This window comes from Suncus etruscus, chromosome 1 (genome assembly GCF_024139225.1).
Source record: "Suncus etruscus isolate mSunEtr1 chromosome 1, mSunEtr1.pri.cur, whole genome shotgun sequence".
Taxonomy (NCBI): Eukaryota; Metazoa; Chordata; class Mammalia; order Eulipotyphla; family Soricidae; genus Suncus; species Suncus etruscus.
In genome coordinates, this window is record NC_064848.1 from 185712939 (window position 1) to 185736559 (window position 23621).

General features: G+C 45.1%; 1 protein-coding gene across 1 annotated transcript; it reads left to right on the plus strand.

Moving 5' to 3' along the window:
* Window positions 1-1730: 1730 nt before the first annotated feature.
* MRPL45 (mitochondrial ribosomal protein L45) lies at window positions 1731-23621 on the plus strand. Its single transcript, XM_049781421.1, has 8 exons — window positions 1731-1851; window positions 5054-5231; window positions 6276-6393; window positions 12859-12957; window positions 19895-19943; window positions 21597-21746; window positions 22481-22654; window positions 23059-23621. Exons 1-8 carry the CDS (start codon window positions 1786-1788, stop codon window positions 23161-23163), a joined length of 939 nt encoding a protein of 312 aa, XP_049637378.1. The 5' UTR covers window positions 1731-1785; the 3' UTR covers window positions 23164-23621.

The following is a 23621-nucleotide window of genomic DNA, read 5'->3' on the forward strand; positions in this document are numbered from 1 at the left end:
AAAAAAGATTTTTTTTTTTTTTGGTGGTTTTTGGGTCACACCCGGCAGTGCTCAGGGATTATTCCTGGCTCCAGGCTCAGAAATTGTTCCTGGCAGGCACGGGGGACCATATGGGACGCCGGGATTCGAACCGATGACCTCCTGCATGAAAGGCAAACGCCTTACCTCCCATGCTATCTCTCCGGCCCCCCCAAAAAAGATTTAAGACTATACATATCATTCCCAAACTCAGAAGTACTTTCCCTTTCCTTGGCTAAGTCCCTAGCATTACCTGAACTTTTGTAGAAGTTTATTTTCTATTTTTGTTTTTAGGTCACACTCGGCAGTACTCAGGGGTTCCTCTTGGCTCTATGCTCAGAAATCACTCCTGGCAGGCTCGAAGGACCATATGAGATGCCGGGATTTGAACCACTGTCCTTCTGCATGCAAGGCAAACGCCTTACCTCCATGCTATCTCTCCAGCCCCAGAGTTTATTTTCTTAGTTTTTAAACTCTTGTAGCACAGTACATAGTTCCTTGCTCACTGTAAAATATTCACAAATAGATAAATGCTTAGTTCAAACTGAGTAGGGGCTGGAGAGATAGTTCTGAGGATAATGCACTTGCCTTGGAACTGATCTTTGGCACCATATGTGGTCCCTGATGCTTCCTCCCTCCTTCCCCGCTACCCCCATGATCCTTAAGCACAGAGCCAGGAGTAAGCCCTGAGGATATGGCCCCCAAACAAAAAACTAGCTGAATAACCATAGAGATATTATTTGAGGGTAAGTGAAGGTGATTATTATTCAGCAATGATATAGCCTTTGGTTTGGTACTGGGCATGTTGTCCCATAGGTAGCGTGCTTGCCCTGAGTTTTCAAGCTCCTATCTTTTACCCTATTAGCTCCCTACTTCCCCTCACCCCCCCCCAAAAAAAAAAGATATAGCACTGGATTTTTCAGGACGATTCGTTAATGGGAATCAACATAGCACTGAGTGCACGGGTTTGGATTTGAATCCATTACTGCTAGTTGCCAGACGTGTGACCTTAAAACAACATAGCAAGTATTTAACTGTCCTTGAGATTTTATTTATCTGTTTCTTTGGGGCTACAGTGGATGGTGCTTAGGGTTTATTCCTGGCTATGCAGGGGATGCTTAGGAGACCATTTGTGATGTTGGGGATTTATTCTGACCGTGTGCAAGGCAAGTGCCTTAATCTCTGTCCTATCTAATCAGGCCTCTGGAGTAATCCTTAATTCCCTTAATTTGACTGTAGGTAAGAATTTACTACACCATATCCAGATTAAGAAAATCAGGACTCAGATTCAAGATTACACAGTCTATGGCTTGCTAGCCACAGACTCCAAAATTTCCGAAAATTCCAGTTCTTTCCCGGCATCCCAGAAGCCTCTGAAGAACAAACACTTGCTCTTGAAGTGAAACACCTTTTCAGACTTGATGAAAACAAGGTGTCGCAATGTCCCAACGTTACAAGAATGCAGTAACACCTAGTAGCTGCCAGGAAACCCAGTGCGCAGGCGCGGTTCGCACTCCAGCGAGCTCCGTTTGGCGCGTGACAGCCGTGCATTCCACCCTCCCTCCCCCAGGCCGGCTTCCTGCGCAGGCGCAGCCCGGGCCCCGCTCCCTGGCCCCTCCCACGTGCACGTGCGCGTTCGCGACGCTCCCACTTGGGCGTCGAGCGCGCGCCCTGGAAAATTCCACACCCAACTAGTCCCGCCCTCGGCTTCTCTCCTCTGCCCCCGCCTCTTCGTCCCTATATCCCAGGAGCCTTTGCGTGAACAAAATGGCAGCCCCCATGCCGCGGGGCTTGTCTTACTTACCCAGGGCCCTAGGATGGTGGTCTCGACAGGTGGGTAGGGATGAAGCGAATCTAGGGGCTGGAGGAGGAATACAGAATAGAGGGAAATGGGGCCGGGCGGTGGCGCTGGAGGTAAGGTGCCTGCGCTAGCCTAGGACGGACCACGGTTCGATCCCCCGGCGTCCCATATGGTCCCCCAAGAAGCCAGGAGCAACTTCTGAGCGCATAGCCAGGAGTAACCCCTGAGCATCACAGGGTGTGGCCCAAAAAAAAAAAAAAAAAAAAAGAATAGAGGGAAATATGTGATTTACAGTCGTCGTTGGTCAGATTGGAGGATGCAAGTCAAAGCTTGGTTAGGGAAGAGTTTGAGGTAGAACCCAGCCACTGATCTTAACAGCAGAATGGGAAGAAGTTGGGTTGGGGTATGAAGGGTAGGGTAAATTTCCTGAGAATATTTTTATTCCCGGCGGGAAGAGAGAGAGAGATAGTTTGAAAATTAGGATGTCTTCCTCTCAATGTGTAGCATTGTTCTGAATCAACACTAGAAAGTAATGGAAGTGACATCTTCCGTGCCTGAACCAACCTCTGTCTAGAAAGAGATCTGTTGTTGTTTTTTTTTTCTTTTTAATTTAAATAAAACACAATTGAGACAGTTGATCATAATATATTTGTTTGCAGGAAGAACAAAGGCAAAGTTATTTTAAAAATAGACTAACGAGATGGAAGAGAAAGAAAAGGTTCAGTACCAACTATATTTTTGAAAATCATTGAATGGTCACTTAACTCATTAAAGGCCCAGCAGAAAGTTTAATAAGCTTTTCTTCTTCTTCTTCTTCTCTCTCTCTCTCTCTTTTAAGGATAAGAGTTAAAGAAGTACAGTAAAAACCGGTGTTAGAGTGCCAATTGTTGTTTGCATAGGCCTAGCAAAATATGGGGGGGCATGGAAAGGAAAATACAAGGAGACCTTTGCCCTGAAGTTTTCTGGCATAAGACCAACTCTAGGCTCCAGTCATACTAGGTTGTCCACCCAAGTCATTGTCTGTAGTGCCAATACACGTTTTTTATTTTTCACACTGTCGCTGTTGTTGGTGTCAAGTTTCTGTAGTTAAGAGATCTGGTTTTTTAATGAGACTTCTGTTTGGGTGGGAGCTAGGATGGCAAAATAAGGTTTACAATGAAGCTCCGTAGAGAATGAGCATATTAGAAGTATAGAGCAAGGCCAAGAAGAGGACTTAAGTTTTTCAAATGGCATTTCATTTATTTCAGTATTGGGTGATGTATAAGTATCCCATCAGACTGAAGGTTCTCTAAAAATGAAACTTTGCTTTAATGAAATGACCCTCCTTAGGAAACGGTATAATACTATACTATTTAAAGTTTTTTTGTGTGTTTGGGTTTTGGTGGTTTTTTTTCTTTTGCTTTGTTTTGGGGCCACACCTGGCAGTGCTCAGAGGTTACTCCTGGCTCTGCACTCAGATATTACTCCTGGGTCAGTTCTGGGGACCATATGAAATGCAGGAGATTGAACCCAGGTTGGCTGCTTGCAAGGCCATCCACTGTGCTATATCCCTAGCCCCTGTTTAAAGTTTTAAAGGAAAGGGAGCTGGGGAGATAAATACTACATCAGGAAGGGCATTTGCCTTTCACGCAGGCAACCAGGACTCTATCTCCATCATTCCATATGGTCCCTAATGGTCCCCCAAATTAAAAAAAAAAAAGTAGAAATTGGGGCCGGAGAGATAGCACAAAGGTAGGATGTTTGCCTTGCATGCAGCTGACCCAGGACTAATCGTGGTTCAAATCCTGGCATCCCATATGGTCCACCTTGCCTGCCAGGGATGATTTCTGAGCACAGAGCCAGGAGTAACCCCTGAATACCGCTGGGTGTGACCCAAAAACAAACAAATCAAAAAACCAAAAAAACCAAAAACCCATAAAAGTTCTAAAGGAAAACCTTTAGTAAAGGTTGAGAAGTTTACTGGCTTCTAGAAAAAGAACCCATTAAATTTTAAGATAGTGGGCCGGGCGGTGGCGCTGGAGGTAAGGTGCCTGCCTTGCCTGCGCTAACCTAGGACGGACCGCAGTTCGATCCCCCGGCGTCCCATATGGTCCCCCAAGAAGCCAGGAGCAACTTCTGAGCGCAGAGCCAGGAGTAACCCCTGAGCGGCACAGGGTGTGGCCCAAAAACCAAAAAAAAAAAAAAAAAAAAAAAAAAAAAAAAAAAATTTTAAGATAGTAATGCAATCCTCAACCCCCTTGATGGCTTTATAATTGCCCCAAATAAATTTTTTTTTTTTTTGATTTTTGGGCCACAACCGGTAATGCTCAGGGGTTACTCCTGGCTATGTGCTCAGAAGTTGCTCCTGGCTTGGGGGACCATATGGGACACCGGGGGATCGAACTGCGGTCCGTCCAAGGCTAGCACAGGCAAGGCAGGCACCTTACCTTTAGCGCCACCGCCCACACCCGGTGACGCTCAGGGGTTACTCCTGGCTATGCGCTCAGAAGTCACTCCTGGCTTGGGAGACCATATGGGAAACCGGGGGATCGAACCGTCCATCCAAGGCTAGCGCAGGCAAGGCAAGCACCTTACCTCTAGTGCCACTGCCCGGCCCCCCAAATAATTTTTTTATTTGGTTTTTGGGGTCACACCCGGCAGCGCTCAGGGGTTACTCCTGGCTCTACACTCAGAAATCGCTCCTGGCAGGCTCGGGAGACCATATGGGATGCTGGGATTCTAACCATCGTTCTTCTGCATGTAAGGCAAATGCCTTATCTCTGTGCTATCTCTCCGGCCTCCAAATAATTTTTTGTTTGTTTCCAGACTTCAGGGGTTCCTCCTGGCTCTTCACCCAGGAATCACTCCTGGTGGGCTCAGGGGACCATATGGGTTGCTGGAGTCGAACACAGGTTGGCCATGTTCAAGGCAAATACCCTACTTACTGTATTCACTCAGACCTCAAATCCCCAAATAATTCTTGGACTTTCTCTTTCTGTTTTTAGTTAGTGTTTATTAAAGATAGTATAGATGGGCCGGAGAGATAGCAGGGAGGTAGGGCATTTGCCTTGCATGCAGAAGGACGGTGGTTCGAATCCCGGCATCTCATATGGTCCCCTGAGCCTGACAGGAGCGATTTCTGAGCCTAGAGCCAGAAGTAACCCTAGAGCACTGCCAGATATGACCCCCACCCCCCAAAAAAGATAGTATAGATACCCCTATCCTCATGTTAACTAACCTTTTTCTGCCTTCCAGCCTGTCCTGGTGACTCAATCCACAGCTCTAGTTTCAGTAAGAACTAAAAAACGTTTTACCCCTCCTACTTATCCACCAAAATACAAAACAGAAAAGGAATTTTTGGAATATGCCCGGAAAGCAGGACTGTTCATTCCTCCTGAACGTTTGGAACGTCCTATTCATCTGGCCTGCACAGGTGAGGCCTTCTGGCAAACATCTTCTGAAAAGTTGATTTGTATATGGTTGACAGCATTTAGCTACAAAATCAGTTCAGTTTCAATGATTTACTTTATACGTGTTATATTTCATGAGGTCATCTTTGTCTTATTTTTGCCTATTCCTATGAGGCAGGGAATAGGTTTTTTTCATATTATACAAGAAGAAATTACTCTGGAAGAAGACAAATCATAATTTGGGGGGAAGATTTGGGTCATACCTGATGGGACTCAGATTACTTCTGGCTCTGAACTCAGAAACCACTTCTGGCAGGTTCGGGGACCCTATGGGATGCTGGGAATTGAACTGGGGCCCATCAGGGTTGACTGCATACAAGGCAAATAAATGCTCTATCGCTATGCTATTGCCCTGGCCTCCAAATCATCATTTTTAAATAATTCTTTTGCTTCAATCATTGTGAGCTAATCACAATGTTGTTCATGACTGAGTTTTAGTCATACACTAAAGACAAATCATCTTAACTTAATCTTTCTGTTTCTGCTTTGTTTTTTGGGGGGTCACACCTGGTGGCGTTCAGGAGGACTTACTCCTGACTCTGTGTTCATGGATCACTCCTGACAGTGCTCAGGGGACAATATGAAGTGTAGGGGGAATTGAACCTTGGTTGGTCACGTGCAAGGCAAGAGCTCTCCCTGCTATATATAGGATCTCTAGAGGGCTCTTAACTTTTTTCCAATGAAATGGATTTTCTCTACTTGGAAGTCCATTTCATTAGTCCATTTTATATAGGAGCCCTCCCAACTTCATATGCCCTTAAAATGACTTTTTCTCAATTTTTCAATACTGTCCTTTTTTTTGGGGGGTGGGACGGGGTTGGCTACATGCATCTGTGCTCAGGGGTTATTCCTGGCTCTGTGCTCAGAAATCACTCCTGGCAGGCTCTGGGGGACCATATGGGATGCCAGGGATCTCAGGTCAGCTGCATGCAAGGTAAACACCCTACCGCTCTGCTATCTCTCTTGTCCTACTTGATACTGTCTTATTTTTCTTTTTGCTATTGCAGGTGGTATTTTTGATCCCTACGTTCCTCCTGAAGGTGATGCTCGAGTGTCATCTCTTTCAAAAGAAGGACTGACACAAAGAGCTGAACGATTGAAGAAGAATGTAGCATCAAAATTGTCGTAAGTATTTAATGTGTCATGTCTAGTCTAATATCAAAAATATGGTTTGTTGTTACTTATTTGGAAACCATCTTGAGCTCCTTTTTTTTTTTTTTTTTTTTTTTTTTGGTTTTTGGGTCACACCTGGCAGCACTCAGGGGTTACTCCTGGCTCTACACTCAGAAATCGTCCCCGGCAGGCTTGGGGGACCATATGGGATGCTGGGATTTGAACCACCATCCTTCTGCATACAAGACAAATGCTTTACCGCTGTGCTATCTCTCTGGCCCCCATCTTTGATAATTGACAGTATTTTCTTTCTGTAATAGAGTTTACAATTAATGTGTAATAATATGAACACAGGGGCCGGAGAGATAGCATGGAGGTAGGGCATTTGCCTTGCATGCAGAAGGATGGTGGTTCAAATCCCAGCATCCCATATGGTCCCCTGAGCCTTCCAGGAGCAATTTTTGAGCATAGAGCCAGAAGTAGCCCCTGAGTGCTGCTGGATGTGACCCACAAAACCAAACCAAACCAAAACAAAATGAACAGTCTGATTTATTTATTTATTTATTTAGCCACACTCAGAAGTGCTCAGGTCTTCTAGCTCATTGCTTAGGATCACTCTTGGTGGAGCTCAGGATCATAATCGGTGCCAGGATCAAACCCAGGTTGATCCCATGCAAGGCAAGCACACTGCCCTCTGTACTATTGCTTTGACCCTTTATGGAAACTCTTGCCAGGGCTTTGAGGATTAAATGGAGTGCTGGGGTTTGAATTGGAGCCAGCCACTTGCAAAGCAAGTTCCTTATGCCCTGTACTATCTCTCTGGACCTAAAAGGTAGGTTCTTTGGGGTCATATATAGATCTACATGCACAAATTCTTTGAGAGTGACAGTTTGTCATGTGGTCATGACATTTTTCTAAATACAGATCTCATTGCATCACCTTTCCAACTTAAAACTTTTAGGGTAGGAGTTATATCTCAGTGTTTTCCTTGTGCACAGTCAACTTGATTTTCATCCTTGGTATCCCATTTGGTCCTCCAAGCCTGTTGGGAGTGATTTCTGATCATAGAGTTCTGAGTAACCCCTATGTGTTAAATGGTGTGGGCACAAAAGAAATATAAGAAAAAAAACTTTTCTTACTGGGGACTAGAGAGATAATACAGCAGATAGGATTCTTGCCTTGTAGGGGCCAGAGAGATAGCATGGAGGTAAGGTGTTTGCCTTTCATGCAGAAGGTCATTGGTTCGAATCCCGGCATCCCATATGTTCCCCCGAGCGTGCCAGGAGTGATTTCTGAGTGTAGAGCCAGGAGTAACCCCTGAGCGCTCTCGGGTGTGACCCAAAAACCAAAAAAAAAAAAAAAAGATTCTTGCCTTGTAAACAGCTGACCTGAGTTCAATCCTCAGCACTGCCAAGTGTGCCCCTTCCCCCTCAAAAACAGGCTGGAGCAGGAGCCAGAAAGATGGCATGGAGGTAAGGCATTTGCCTTGCATGCAGAAGGACGGTGGTTCAAATTCCGGCATCCCATATGGTCCCCCAAGCCTGCCAGGAACAATTTCTGAGCATAGACCCAGTAGTAACCTCTGAGTGCTGCCGGGTGTGACCCAAAAATCAAAAAAACAAAAAAAAAACAAAAAACAAACACAAAAAAAAGAGGCTGGAACAATAGTACAGTGGCAGGGTGTTTGGGTTTGATCCTGGCACACCATATGGCCCACCTTGAGCTTAGAACCTGGAATAAGTCCTGAATACTGCCATTGTAGCCCTAAAACAAGGTTGGAGGGGAAGGGGGGGCACAACAAAACACTTATGTGACTGTCTTGAATCGGGAGTCTAAAACCAGATTTTTTCTTTCTTTCTTTCTTTCTTTCTTTCTTTCTTTCTTTCTTTCTTTCTTTCTTTCTTTCTTTCTTTCTTTCTTTCTTTCTTTCTTCTTTCTCTTTCTTCTTTCTTTCTTTCTTTCTCTTTCTTTCTTTCTTTCTTATTTCTTCTTTCTTTTCTTTCTCTTTCTTTCTTTCTTCTTTTCTTTCTTTCTTCTTTTTTTCTTCTTCTTTTTTTCTTTCTTTTTCTCTTTCTTTCTTTTTCTTTTCTTTCTTTCTTTCTTTCTTTCTTCTTTCTTCTTTCTTTTCTCTTCTTTCTTTTTCTTTCTTTCTTTCTTTCTTCTTTTCTTCTTTCTTTCTTTTTTTCTTTCTTTCTTCTTTCTTTCTTCTTTCTTCTCTCTCTCATCTCTTCTCTTTCATTCTTTCTCTTCTTTCTTTCTTTCTTTCTTTCTTTTCTTTCTTTCTTTTCTTTCTTTCTTTCTTTTCTTTCTTTCTTCTTTCTTTCTTTCTTTCTTTCTTCTTTCTTCTTTCTTTCTTTCTTTCTTTTCTTTCTTTTCTCTTCTCTTTCTTTCTTTCTTTCTTTCTTTCTTCTCTTCTTTCTTTCTCTTTTCTTTCTTTCTCTTTTCTTTCTTTCTTTCTTTCTTTCTTTCTTTCTTTCTTTCTTTCTTTCTCTTCTTTTCTTTCTTTTTCTTTCTTTCTTTCTTTCTTTCTTTCTCTTCCTTTCTCTTGTCTTTCTTTCTTTCTCTTTCTTTCTTTCCTTTCTTTCATTTTTGTGTGGGGGGACTTGAGATCACATACCTATTGGTGCTCAGGGATACTCCCAGCGAAGTGCTCAGGGTACTCCTATTAGGGATAGGGGAACCATATGTGTACTTGTACAAGGCAAGAGGTCTTACATGTTGTACTATTCTCCGTCTCTAAAATGCAGATATCTTTAGTATTAGTGTTTTTTTTAATTTAAACTTTTGCCTTTTTCTTCACTGTCATCTCTTATCCTGTTTGCTTCTTTTTTGGGGCCATACCTGGCATTGCTCAGGGGTTACTCCAGGTTCTGCATTAACTCAAGGCTCAGAAATTACTCCTGGCAGACTCAGGGGACCGTAGGAGATGCTGGAGATTGAACCTAGATTGATTGCATGCAAGGCAAACACACTTTCTACTGGCTGTGCTATTGTTCTGGCTCTGTTTGCTCTTTTTTTTTTTTTGGCAGCACTTAGGGTGTTCCTCCTGACAGGCTCGGGGAAACATATGGGGATGCATGAATTTGAATTACTGTCCTGCGTGCAAGGCAAATGCCCTACCTCCATGCTATCTCTCTGACCCCATCTGTTTGCTCTTTTTTTTTTTTTTTTTTGGTTTTTGGGCCACACCCGGCAGTGCTTAGGGGTTACACCTGGCTGTCTGCTGAGAAACAGCTCCTGCAGGCACGGGGGGACATATGGGGCACCGGGATTCGAACCAACCACCTTAGGTGCTGGATCAGCTGATTGTAAGGCAAATACCACTGTGCTATCTCTCCGGGCCCCTGTTTGCTCATTTTTCTTTTTTTTTTTGGGTTTTTGGGCCACACCCGCGGTGCTCAGGGGTTACTCCTGCTGTCTGCTCAGAAATAGCTCCTGGCAGGCACGGGGGACCATATGGACACCGGATTTGAACCAACCATCCGCTATCTCTCCGGGCCCTGTTTGCTCATTTTTAACTTTATAACATTTCTAATGTTGTTTTGCTTTTATTTCGGGCCATACCTGGTGGTGCTCAGCACTTACTCCGGCTTTGTGAATTAAGATCACTTATGGTGGGCTTGAGAAACCTGGCATATGTAATGCCAGGAATTGAACCTTGTTTGCCATGTGCAAGGCAAGTACTTACCTGTTGTACTCTCTGGTCCCATCCAAATTGCCCAAAAATGTCTTTTTTCCTCTTTTTTTCAGTGGTATTTCCAGCTCATTTCTCAAGAACCAGTTAAGACTAGCATTCAGTTTCTCTGATTTGTTTGAGAGCTACCTTTATTATAACTGTGACCATTACATTTATGCATATTTACTTCTGATAAGTGTTTATTGCGGTGATTTCCCTTATTATTTCCTGGACTTTGAGCTTTTTGACTGCGGGGTTCATTGTGAGATGAATGATCAAAGAAGACACGTTTGTGGATTTATTACAGATTTATCATCAAGGGGAGGAAAATAGATATTAGACTCCTGAGTGCATATAATTAAGGTAATTATAGGTATGATGAAGAATTAGTGCTCTGGGAACACATGACTGAGAAAGAAAGATAACTTGGTCTGGGCGTTCAGTGAAGTCTTCCCTGAGGAAATAGACATTACAGACAGGAACCCGAAAGGTTATTTTAAGAATTAGTTGATAGAGGAGGTTAATGAAGACTATTTGTAGAGGAAACAAAATAATTTAAGGTGTGGGGCTGGAGATGTCTTACATGTGACTCTAGTTTTATCCTTGGCATTGCTTATGGCCCTCCAATATCTGCCATGAGTTGATCTCGAGCACAGAGCCAATAGTAATCCTCTGTTGCCCAACTTCCGCAATGCTCCTTACACACTCACACACACACACACTCACACACACAAACAGAATAATTTTTTTGTTTTGTTTTGTTTTTTGGGTCACACCCGCAGGTGCTCAGAGGGTTACTCCTGGCTTTCGGGCACAGAAATCGCTCCTGACAGGCTCAGGGGACCATAATGGGGATGCCGGGATTCGAACCACCAACCTTCTGCATACAAGGCAAACGCTTTACCTCCATAACCTATCTCTCCGGCTTCACACACAAATAATTTAAGCAAAGTAGTGAGGATTAAAAGAAATGAAGAGATGGGGCTGGGAACGGTGGCGCAGGCAGCAGTAGGGCATGTGCTTGCATTTGCCTTGGATGTGCTGACCAAGGATGACCGTGGTTCAATCCCCTGGTGTCCCATAGGTCCCCAGCCAGGAGCGATTTCTGAGCGCATAGCCATGAGTAACCTTTGGGTGTCACTGGGTGTGGCCACCCCCAAAAAAAAAAAGTAAATGAAGAGAGTTGGGGAATTAACTGAATGGTCTTCTATGTGTAAGTGCCTGAGTTCAGTCCTGAGCATTGCAATAAGAAAAGGTTGGACAAAATCTTGAATTTTGTCAAATGCCTTTTCTGTGTTTACTGAGAGAATCACCTGATATTAGTTAAATTAGTCTATTGATACTGTATTTTGTATTTGTGATTTTGAATGTCAGACACTTGCATTCCTGGGATAAATTCCATTTAGTTATGGTGTTCCTCCTTCTTTTTTTTTTTTGTTTTTTGTTTTTTGGGCCACACCCGTTTGATGCTCAGGGGGCTACTCCTGCTAAGTTGCTCAGAAAATTGGGCCCCTGCTTAGGGGGGACCATATGGTACACCGGGGGATCGGACCACGATCCACGGTCCTTCCTTGGCTAGTGCTTGCAAGACAGACACCTTACCTCTAGCGCCAGCCCAGTCGCCGGCCCCCCTCCTTCTTTTAATATCTTATCTATCTTTGATTAAATCTGAATTTCTGTTTACATTAGTATAACTGTTGAGAACTGATTCATTCAGTATTATAATGTTCCTGCATAGTTCTTTTGAGGAGGTTTAGTATCTTTTGGGGGAGAGCTCAGGGGCTTACTCTTAGCACAGGGGCTCTGTGCTAAGGTGTTGTTCCCAATAGTACTCAGGGACTAGGTAATATTTGTAAGGGATCAAAACTGAGATTCCTACATATAAAGTATTTACTACCTTTGCACTAGTTCCCCAGTCTTAGAAGTTAAGGTTTTTTTTTTATTATTGTTGTTGTTGTTGTTTGTTTGGGTACCACACTCTGTGGTTCTTAGGAATCACTCCTTTTTTTTTTTTTTTTTTTTTTTTTTGGTTTTTGGGCCACACCCGGTGTTGCTCAGGGGTTACTCTTGACTGTCTGCTCAGAATTGGCTTCTGGGACACCGGGATTCGAACCAACCACCTTTGGTCCTGGATCGGCTGCTTGCAAGGCAAACGCCACTGTGCTATCTCTCCGGGCCCAGGAATCACTCCTGATGGGGACCATATAGGGTGCTGAGGATCCAATCCGGGTCAGCCTTGGACAAACCAAGCACTTTACCTGCTGTACTATATCTCTGGTTCCAGGAATTAAATATCATAAAGAAACAACAAAATAAATAAATAAATTAAAAGCCCAAAAAGAAAAAAAAAACAATCATCAATTGGGGCTAAAAAGATAGCTCAAAAGACTGAGCATGTACTCTGTATGCAGGATTGGATTGGATTGGACCCCGGCATTGCATGAGCACTATCAGGGATGACCATCCATACAACCCCTCCCCCAGCACAGATTTGGGAGTAGTTCCCAAGCAATGCCTCCTATTGATTCCCAAACCAAAGCATACAGTCTTCTTAGAACTCACCATGCTGGGGCTGGAGAGATAGCACAGAAGTAGGGTGTTAGCCTTGCAAGCAGCCTATCCCTGAGGGACGGAGGTTCGAATCCGAGCATCCCACATGGTCCCCTGTTCCTGCTAGGAGCAATTTCTGAGTGCTGAGTCAGGAGTAACCCCTGAGTGCAGCCAGGTGTGACCCAAAAGCCAAAAACCAAAAAAAAAAAAAAAAAAAAAGAAAAAAGAACTCATCATGCTTAATTTTACAGAATCCAGAAGATAAAAGAATATGAAGCTACTTTTAAGGTAAAGGACTTCCCTGAAAAAGCTATGGATATTTTTACCGAAGCTCACCTTTGTTTAAACACGTAAGTGACTCCCTATCTTTTTTGTCCATTTTCTCTTTTTTGGGGGGGCTGGGGTGGGAGGGAGGCATGCCCAGCACTACTCACAAGCTACTCCAGGTAGCTCAGAGGATGTCTCTTGAAGTGCTCAGAGGCCCATGCAGTGTAGGTATCAAACCTGGGCCTCCTGTCTGCCTTCCTCTTGTCTTCCTACTTCTGGTCTAACTCAGCATCACCCAATATGTGATGGAACTTTCTCCTGAATATCTGCTGTTTTCACCCTACTTAATCCCTAATTTATCCTGACCCTTTTGTATGTTTGTCTTATATATGTAGATTTGCCTTTTCTTAATTGAGTAAGTTTCTTTAAAAAAAAAAAAAACTTAAAAAAAAAAACAAAACTTTTTTTTTCTGGGAGCTGGAGCGATAGCATAGCTGGTAGAACGTTTGTCTAGCAGGAGGCCTATCTGAGTTTGATCCCAGGTATTTCATATGTCCCTCAATCCTGCCAGGAGTGATTCCTGAGCACAGAGCCAGGAGTAATAGCTGAGTGTCACTGGGTGTGGTCCAAACACACACACACACACACACACACACACACACACACACACACACATACACACCTTTACTTCACACACACACACACATACAAACATACATCTTTACTTTGCTTCAACCAAAGGAAAAGTCAGAACTGTTTAGAGGGCCGGAGTGATAGCATAGTGATAGTGCTTTTGCCTTGCACCCTGCTGACCCAGGACAAACCCGGGTTTAATCCTCAGCATCCCATATGGTTCCCTAGTCTGCCAGGAACAATTTCTGAGTTCAGAGCCAAAAAAATAAAAGAACTGTTACAGAGATAATTAAAAATAAATAATAAGCTTGACAGGCAGAGAATATATATTCTTTTTTTTTTTTTTTTTTTTTGGTTTTTGGGTCACACCCAGTAACGCTCAGGGGTTACTACTCCTGCCTATGCACTCACTTGGCTTGGGGAACCATATAGGACGCCGGGAGATCGAACCACAGTTCGTCCTAGGTTGGTTGTGTGCAAGGCACGCCCTATCGCTTGCGCCACCATTCTGCCCCTGAGAATAATCTTTTTTGTTTTGTTTTGTTTTTGAATCATACCTGGCAGTGCTCAGGGGTTATACCTAACTCTGTGCTCAGAAATTATTCTTAGCAGGCTTGGGGGACTGTTTGGGATGCAGGAGATTGAACTAGGATCGACCGTGTTCAAGGCAAACACCCTACTCGCTATGCTATTGCTCTAGCCCTGAGAATAATCTTAAGTACCAGTTTTTGGAATTCTGTTTTATTGGTTTTGTTTTTGGCCATTTATAGAGACCATATCCCACAGTACTCAGGGTGGTGCCAGGGATCAAACCCAGGCTCCCTACATCCTTGGTACTAGGCATTGAACCCTGAGCCTCATATATGCCAAGCATATGTATATTCTGCCACTGAACTGTGGCCACATTTCCTTCCTTCCTTCCTTCCTTCCTTCCTTCCTTCCTTCCTTCCTTCCTTCCTTCCTTCCTTCCTTCCTTCCTTCCTTCCTTCCTTCCTTCCTTCCTTCCTTCCTTCCTTCTTCTTCCCTTCCTCCCTTCCTTCCTTCCTCCCTTCTTTCCCCTCCCTCCCTTCCTCCCTCCCTCCCTCCCTCCCTCCCTCCCTCCCTCCCTCCCTCTCTCCCTCCCTCCCTCTTTTCCTTCCTTCCTTCTTTCTTTCCCTCCCTACCTCCCTCCCTTCCTTCTTTCACTTCTTTTTGTCATACCAGGTAGCATTCAGGGGCTATCTCTCCGGCCCTTTGCCACATTTTCTTTATCCATTCAGCTGTGACTGACATTTCAGTTGGTTCTATACTTTGCTGTTGTCAGTATGACTGCAGTGAACAACAGAGGGCACTATCTTTCCAAATTAATGTTCTCTCTCTCTTTTTTTTTTTGGTTTTGCTTTTAGGCCACACCCAGCAATATGCAGAGGTTACTCATGGCTCATTGTTCAGTAATTTACTACTGGTGGTGATCAAATTCAAGTCTGCTCACTCCTGGCAGGCTCAGGGGATCATATGAGATGTCGTTCAAGACAAATGCTCTACCTTCTGTACTATTCCTCTGGCCCTATTGTTTTTTTTTTTTTTTTTTTTTTAATAGTACAGAAATGCCCAGAAGTAGAATTACTGGATCTCAGCAGAGTTCTATTTTTTAATTTTCTGAGGAACTTCCACACTTTTTCACAGGGGCTGTGCCATTTTATATTCCTGCTAACAGTGCATGGGAAATCCCATTTCACCACACCCTCCCCAGCACTTGTGATTTATTTATTTTTTATTTTTTATTTTCTTTTTTTGGTTTTTGGTTTTTGGGCCACACCTGGTGGTGCTCAGAGGTTACCCCTGGCTATCTGCTCAGAAATAGCTCCTGGCAGGCACGGGAGACCATATGGGACTCCGGAATTCGAGCCAACGATCTTGGGTCCTGTATCGGCTGCTTGCAAGGCAAACACCTCTGTGCTATCTCTCCGGCCCCTGCACTTGTGATTTCTTACCTTTGTAATAAGAGCCAATTCCAATTAAGGCTTTTTTTCCCTAAAATTTTTGTTTCTGTTTTTGTTTTTGGGCCACACCCGGCAGTGCTCAGAGGTTACTCCTGGCTGTCTGCTCAGAAATAGCTCCTGGCAGGCACGGTGGACCATATGGGATACCGGGATTCGAACCAACCACCTTTGGTCCTGGATCAGCTGCTTGCAAGGCAAACACTGCTGTGCTATCTCTCCGGGCCCCTAAATTTTTTTTTTAGCTTTAAAAAATCATTTATAGGGGCCAGAGAGATAGCATAGAGGTAAGGTGTTTGTGTGTTTGTCTTGCATGCAGAAGGATGGTGGTTTGAATCCCTGCATCTCATATGGTCCCCCGGACCTGCCAGGAGCTATTTCTGAGCATAGAGCCAGGAGTAAGCCCTGAGCGCTGCAGGGTGTAACCCAAAAACCAAAAAAAATAAGCATCATTTATAGGGGCTGGAGCAATAGCACAATGAGTAGGGTGATTTGCCTTGCATGCAACTGACCAGGGTTCAATTCCCAGCACCCCAAGCATAGCTATAAATAAATCCTTACTTAGCTCAGAGCCAGGAGTAATCCTAAATGCCTCAGGGTGTGACCCAAAAAAACAACAAAAAAAAGAATTATATATATATAGGGCCAGAGCAATAATATAGTGGGTATAGGACTTTTGCCTTGGCTGACCCAGTTTCAATCCCCAGCATCCCAGATAGTACCCCATGCTAGCCAGGAGTAACCCCTGAGCATTGCTGGGTATGGCCCTAGCACCCAAAGAAAATTATATATGTATTTTGGGAAAAACTATATCTCTTAAAAGTGAATAGTCTTGGGCCGGAGAGATAGCATGGAAGTAAGGCCTTTTATGCAGAAGGTCAGTGGTTTGAATCCCGGCATCCCATATGGTCCCCTGTGCCTGCCAGGGGCAATTTCTGAGCATAGAGCCAGGAGTAACCCCTGAGCGATGCCAGGTGTGACCAAAAACCAAAAAAAAAAAAAAAAAAATGAAGAGTCTCGGGACCGGAGAGATAGCATGGAGGTAAGGTGTTTGCCTTGCATGCAGAATGTCAGTGGTTTGAATCCTGGCATTCCATATGGTTCCCCATGCCTGCCAGGGGTAATTTCTGAGCGTAGAGCCAGGAGTAGCCCCTGAGCACTGCTGGGTATGACCCAAAAACAAACAAAAACAAAATAAAGTGAAGAGTCTCTCAATGAGAATAATATATTCTATAAACATTTCAAAAGGCATTTAAAAAAAAGTATGTCTATATCTATTCTGTTTTCTCCAGATTTCTAGATGTCTCCAGAAGTATTTCATTAGCTCATCCTATTGTACAGCTAGGAACAAATATTTTCCTTTTGCTTTTCAGTTCTTTTGAGTTCTCTTGTACAATAGTAAGTGAAACTCATCGAAAGGGGAATGTATTTCTATTGAAGATTTTCTAGGCCAAGACAGTGAGGAGGAAGCAAGCATTCTGCCAAAATGCCTGGCATGATGTTCTAGTAACTGTTGCTTGCAGCTACTTTGAAGGAACTGATTCTCTAAGAGGGTTCAGGGGAAATGCATAGAATTACTTGGGACAAGATTTTTTTGGGGGGGGGAGGGGGGGCCACACCCGGCAGTGCTCAGGGGTTACTCTTGGCTGTCTGCTCAGAAATAGCTCCTGGCAGGCATGGGGGAACCATATGGGACACCAGGATTCGAACCAACCACCTTTGGTCCTGGATCGGCTGCTTGCAAGGCAAACGCTGCTGTGCTATCTCTCCGGGCCCGGGACAAGATTTTTTTTCAAATGCACAAGCTTCACAAAGTATTGAACTGGGAAAAAGTTAAGAATTTGTAGCTCAGGGCTGGAGAGATAGCACGGAGGTAAAGCATTTGCCTTGCATGCAGAAGGATGGCAGTTTGAATCCCGGCATCCCATAGGGTCCCCCTAGCCTGCCAGGAGCAATTTCTGAGCGTAGAGTCAGGAGTAACCTCTTGAGTGCTGCTGGGTGTAACTCAAAAACCAAAAAAAAAAAAAAAAATGTAGCTGAAAGACAATTTTTTGTTTTGTTTTGGGGCCACATTCAGTAGTGCTCAGGGGTTTCTCTGAGTTCTGCACTCAGAAATTACTCCTGACAGGCTTGGGGGAATCTTATGGGATGCCAGGAATCGAACCTGGATCAGCTGCATGCAAGGCAAATGCCCTACCTGCTGTGCTATCACTCTGACCCAGTGAGAAGAGATTTATTTGTAGTCTGAGGTTTATTTGGGATTCCCCAGTTAGAGTGGGAATGTGGCTCAGCTTTGTGAAGCTGTGTTCCATCCTAACATCGCTGAAGGGGAGAAGGGAGGGAGAGAGGGAGGATTCAAACTTGTTCACTTGGGCTTGGAAATAAGATTCGTGGGGTGATTTTACAGGAGGAGAGAGAGAAAAGAAGGGGAGAATGAAAGGAAGAGAAGAAGGAAGGAATGGAAGGGGAGTAGAAGAGGGAAGGAAGGAAGGACGGACGGATGTACGTGGGAGTCCTCTTAAAAATCTTGGGGGCCAGGGGCCGGAGAGATGGCATGGAGGGAGGGCATTTGCCTTGCATGTAGAAGGACGATGGTTCAAATCCCAGCATCCAATATGGTCCACCAATTCTGTCATGAGCGATTTCTGAGTGTAGAGCCAGGAGTAACCCCTGAGCACTGCCAAGTGTGACCCAAAAACCAAACAAAAAAACAAAACAAAAAAAAAAACTTTGGGGCCAGAGCAATAATAGCACAGCTGTAGGACGTTTGTCTTGCACGTGGCTGACCGACAGACCTGGGTTCAATCTCTGATGTCCCCTGAGCCAGGAGCAATTTCTGAGCACAGAGCCAGGAGTAACCCCTCAGTGTCACCAGGTGTGGCCCAGAAAAAAAAAATCTTGTGTGTGCAGTGGCTGGGGTTTATTCTCTCTTTTATGTTGTCACTACAGACTCAGCTAGACTGTCAGTCTGGTAGCCACAAAATACAGGCACAGGGAAAGGTTCAGAAAGATGTTGTCTCGTGGAAGGTTCACAGGTGAGCATGGAGTACAAGGTCAGGCATGTTTGTAAGGAGTCTGCAGTAAGGGGAGATAAGATAAGCTTTTTATTGTATTTGTGCTAGATTTTGTTTCCCATAGCAGCTTAGGTTTATTTTTATCTCTTGGATTTTGAGTCATACCTGGTGATGATCAGGGTTACTCCTGGCTCTGCACTCAGGATTTATTCCTGGTGGTGTTCAGGGGACCATATGGGGTGCCAAGGATCAAATTCTGGACAGCCTCATGCAAGGCAAATAAATGCCCTACCTGTGTATTATCTTTCCAGTCTGCAGCTGAGATAGAGCAAAACTTGGAACCCTTGTCCTGGTGAGGGTTTCATACTTCTCTTACAGATAGATGTATGGTAATTTCTTACTTTCGGCCCCTCTCCTCTTCATTTTCCCTTCCCCTCTCTTCCTTCCTACACCTTGTGATGCTTGGGGCTGACTCTAAGTCAGGGATCATACCTGGCAGGTCTCAGAGGCCCATATGTCGTGCCAGGGATCAAACCTGGGTTGGCTACATGCAAGGCAAGCACACTACCCACTACTATTGTTCTGGCCCCATCAGAGGAATTTTTGCCTCTTAAGATTCGAATCTAGGTGCCGGAGAGAGCATGGAGGCAAGGTGTTTGCCTTGCATGAAGAAAGTTGGTGGTTCGAATCCCGGCATCCCACATGGTCCCCCGAGCCTGCCAGGAGCAATTTCTGAGCATAGAGCCAGGAGGAACCCCTGAGCACTGCCGGGTGTGATCCAAAAACAACAACAACAAAAAAAGATTCAAGTCTAACTTAGCTAATTGCATCTCAGCATTTTCTTCAAATCATATTACTTATTGTTCATCTTTGTGTCTTAATGCATTGTCTGGTGTAGTGAATGTGCAGAAATTTCACTGAGTTAATTGTTTTATCACTTTTCTTTTCTGACCTTTTCCTGGAAGGGAATGGTCTTGTATTTGAGGCCCCAAACCATGTCCTGTGAGCAGAGGACAAGCTCAGCACCTTCAGCAGTGCTCAGGGGTCATGTGGTATTAGGTAAGACAAATAAATGCTCTACTACAGGTTGCCTCCCCAGCCCAACTGGGCCATTTTACTCATACCAGGTATTCTAAAAACAAGAGGTAGAGGTAGATGGCATAGCGGTAGAGCGTTTGCCTTGCACACAGCAACCCAGGACAGGTCTGGGTTCAATTCCTGGTATTCCATATGGTAACCCAAGCTTGCCAGGATTGATTTCTGAGCATAGAGCCAGGAGTAACTCCTGAGTGCTTCTGGGTGTGGCCCAAAAACAAAACATAAAACAATGGAGGTAGCATAATAAAGATGGTGTTTCTTTTATTTTAAATTGTGTTGTTCTATTTATTTTTCAGCTCAGACCATGACCGACTTCATACATTGGCAACTGAAAACTGTTTTCCGGTATGTTCTCATCTTCTAGGAACCTGGAGGATGCCTGAGTAGACTAGACAGTGTTTCTGGCTTTCTTTGGAAGGGTCCTTTTTCGTTTTGTTTTGGTTTTGGTTTTTTCTTTTTTTTTTTGGGAGGGTCACAACCGGCAGTGCTCAGGGGTTACTCCTGGCAGGCTCAGGGGACCATATGGGATGCCAGGATTTGAACCACCGACCTTCTGCATGTGAGGCAAATGCCTTACCTTCATCCTATCTCTCCGGCCCCTGGTTTTTGGTTTTGGGGCCACACCCGGTGATGCTTAGGGGTTATTTCTGGCTATGCACTCAGAAATAGCTCCTGGCTTGGGGAACTATATGGGACGGTTGGTAATTAACCACGGTCTGTCCATGCCAAGGCAAATGCTCTACCGCTTGCACCACCACTCTGGCCCCAGGAAGGATCCTTTTATGAAAGACAAAGAAGTGTAAGACGGGGCCGGAGAGATAGCATGGAGGTAAGGTGTTTACCTTTCATGCAGAAGGTCATCAGTTCGAATCCCGGCGTCCCATATGGTCCCCCGTGCATGCCAGGAGCAATTTCTGAGCACGGAGCCAGGAAAAACCCCTGAGCACTGCCGGGTGTGACCCAAAAACAAAAAAACAAAACAAAACAAAAAAAAAAAAAAAAAAAAAAAAAGAAAACCCTCCCTCATTTTTGGGGCCGGGTAGGTGGCGCTGGAGGTAAGGTGTCTGCCTTGCAAGCGCTAGCCAAGGAAGGACCGCGGTTCAATCCCCCGGCGTCCCATATGGTCCCCCCATGCCAGGGGTGATTTCTGAGCACATAGCCAGGAGTAACCCCTGAGCGTCAAACGGGTGTGGCCCAAAAACCCAAAAAAAAAAAAAAAAAAAAAAAAAAAAAAAAAAAAAAAAAAAAGAAGTGTAAGACAAAAGCTAAAAGCTCCATCATTTTTTCTCTGTGATTGTCATGGCATAGACCCTGTCCATGGTTGTCTGAGGAGGAAAGAGGAAGACCCCTCAGCAGACAGGGGGCAGCATTTTGGCTATGGGCCCATCTTGTTCCTTTGTAATAAGGACTCAACAGATGTTCGTGAGGTAGAGGTGGTGTGGCCCCAGGCCTGCTGAGCATGCTCTAGGCCCATAAAGGGGAGGACTTTGTGGCCAATGACAGGTGCAGGGATAAAAACTCCAGTTTGGAGGCCAGAGAGAAGGTGCTTGACTTGCATGTGGCTGACTCAGCTTTGGTCCCTGCCTGTTAGTTCCATCTTGTCTCTCCATGTTCATTTGGGACTGGCAGCTTAGCACTTAGAGCCCCCTGCAGTGCTTCCCTTCTTGGCTGAAGAGTGAGAATATGGCCTGAAAATGGTGTCACCCTCCAGAGGAAGATGGAGAAGGGAGTGTGAGACTGCTCCTCATTTGGTCAGTGTTGATTTGGAGAAGGACCCTCAGGAGATAAATGGGTCTTAGCTGTGACTTTTAGGAAGCAGGAATCATGAGCTAAGTTTGAACTATGATTGGTCAGAATTGACGGGAGAAGCAGCTGAGGGCAAGCCTGAGGTGGGGATCCAGTCACCATGATCAGGGCTTTGTCTGAAGTGACAGGAAAGTACGCCCTCTCCCCAGGGAGGACCACCAGTCAGCTAACCTTATCCTCCTCCATCCACAGGACATGGTCTGGGACCTCAGATACAAGACAGTTCGCTGGAGCTTCGTGGAATCTCTAGAGCCACCCCAAGTGGTTCAGGTCCGCACTTCGCATCTGATGCACCAGGGCAATATGTTCGGCCAAGTCACAGTGCGCATGCACACACGGCAGGTAGGGGCCTCCCCTTTCTTCCTCTCTAGAGAGCACCCCTGGCTGGGGGCCAGGACACAGATGCCCAATCCAACTTCTCTAGGGTCTTCTTCCTGTTCTCATGGCACCTTCTGCTGTTGTTGCTTTGCACTGCAGACTCAGGTTCCGGAATTTTCTCTCCCAGCAATTTTGCTCTTGGTCTCCTCCCTCCATCTGCCCTCCTGAGTCAGAAATTCTCTTCATGGACTGGACTATAGTACAGCAAATGGCAATCTTGTCTTGCACGTGGCCAGGATTCAATCCCTGGTATCTCATATGATTCCCCAACACCGTCAACACTACTAGGAGTACTCCCTGATTCCAGAGCCAGGAGTCATTCCTGAGCATTGCCAGTGTTTGTGGCCCCCTCCTGCAACTTTTCTCTCTACAATTACATAATAATTGCTGATTTTTTTGATTCAATAGTTTAAGTTCTATAATTCTTTTTCTGGGTGGGGGTGGGGTCTTTGGGGTTTTGGGCCACACCCAGTGGTGCTCAGGGTTACTCCTGGCTATGTGCTCAGAAATCACTCCTGGCAGGCTTGGGGCACCATATGGAATGCTGGAGATTGAACCTAGGATGGCCACGTGCAAGGCATGGCCCTATTCACTGTACTATCGTTCAGGCCCCAGTTTTGGAATTTATAGTGTTTTGGAATTCTGCCCTTAAAAGAGGCGTGGACCAAATCAAGCACAGCTCACATTTCTTCTTGCAGACACTGGCCATCTATGACCGGTTTGGACGACTGATGTATGGGCAGGAAGATGTGCCCAAAGATGTCCTAGAGTATGTTGTGTTTGAGAAGCATCTGACAAACCCTTATGGTAACTGGAGGATGCACGGCAAGATTATTCCCACATGGGCACCTCCAAAGCAGCCGATCATTAAGGTAAGAGTTCAGGTCTTGGGCCGAAGAGATAGCATGGAGGTAAGGTGTTTGTCTTGCAGGAAGAAGGAGTGGTTCGAATCCTGGCATCCCATATGGTCCCCCGAGCCTGCCAGGAGCGATTTCTGAGTGTAGAGCCAGGAGGAACCCCTGAGCGCTGCCGGGTTGACCCAAGAACCAAAAACCAAAAAAAAAAAAAAAAAAAAAAAAGAGTTCATGTCTTACAAAGCCCAGGTTGTCCTAAAGGGGGCATCCTTAGGAACATCCTAAACTGCTTCGATGTGGCGCCACCTAGTGGTAAAAGAGGGCGTGATGCAGCTCTCCAGAAGGGTGCTGATGCTTACGACTTGCTTTCCAGGGTGAGCTTTAGGCCTCCTGGTAGATAACATAGTTTCCCTCTCTTTCAGACGGTGATGATTCCTGGCCCCCAGCTGGACCCCTCAGAAGACTTGGAACAGCCCCAGGGAGAGGCCTGTGCACCTCAGCCAACAGCAACAATGGCACATGGCTGAAGGGGTGTCTGCAGACCTTGATTGGCGCCGCCCATCTGCACCATGCTGGCAAGAGCCACCCATCCCCACCTGTACTCTTTCTTCTTTTTCTTTCTAAGTGTTTGAGTCACACCTGCTGGTGCTCTGGTGTTGTTTCCAGGGGTCCTAACGGAAGAAATGGTTTCCTGTACACAGAGCATGTGCTCTTGCCTTTTGAGCTCTATTTGCCCCATACCACCCCCATTTCTTTCCCACTCTCTTGGGTCCTTTTGGCAAGTTGAGATTGGGGTTCAGCTGGGGTGGGAGAGAGCTGTCCCAAATAGCCCCTTTGTCTGATTTCCATCTAGCTGCTATGATTCAATGAGAGACTGTTTCAGAGAACATCCGATTCATGTACCAGGAGCTACCTGATGGAATTTTCTTTCTAACCACAGAGCAGGCAGAGATCTGAGTTTGAAATAAAACACTATCAGAATTGA

Excerpts from the sequence above, each read along its gene's own strand:
- MRPL45 (XM_049781421.1), top strand. The coding sequence starts at position 1,786 with ATGGCAGCCCCCATGCCGCGGGGCTTGTCTTACTTACCCAGGGCCCTA. Across the intron at positions 6,394-12,858 it reads AATGTAGCATCAAAATTGTC|AATCCAGAAGATAAAAGAAT; the intron begins GTAAGTATTTAA and ends TTAATTTTACAG. Across the intron at positions 19,944-21,596 it reads CAACTGAAAACTGTTTTCCG|GACATGGTCTGGGACCTCAG; the intron begins GTATGTTCTCAT and ends CTCCATCCACAG.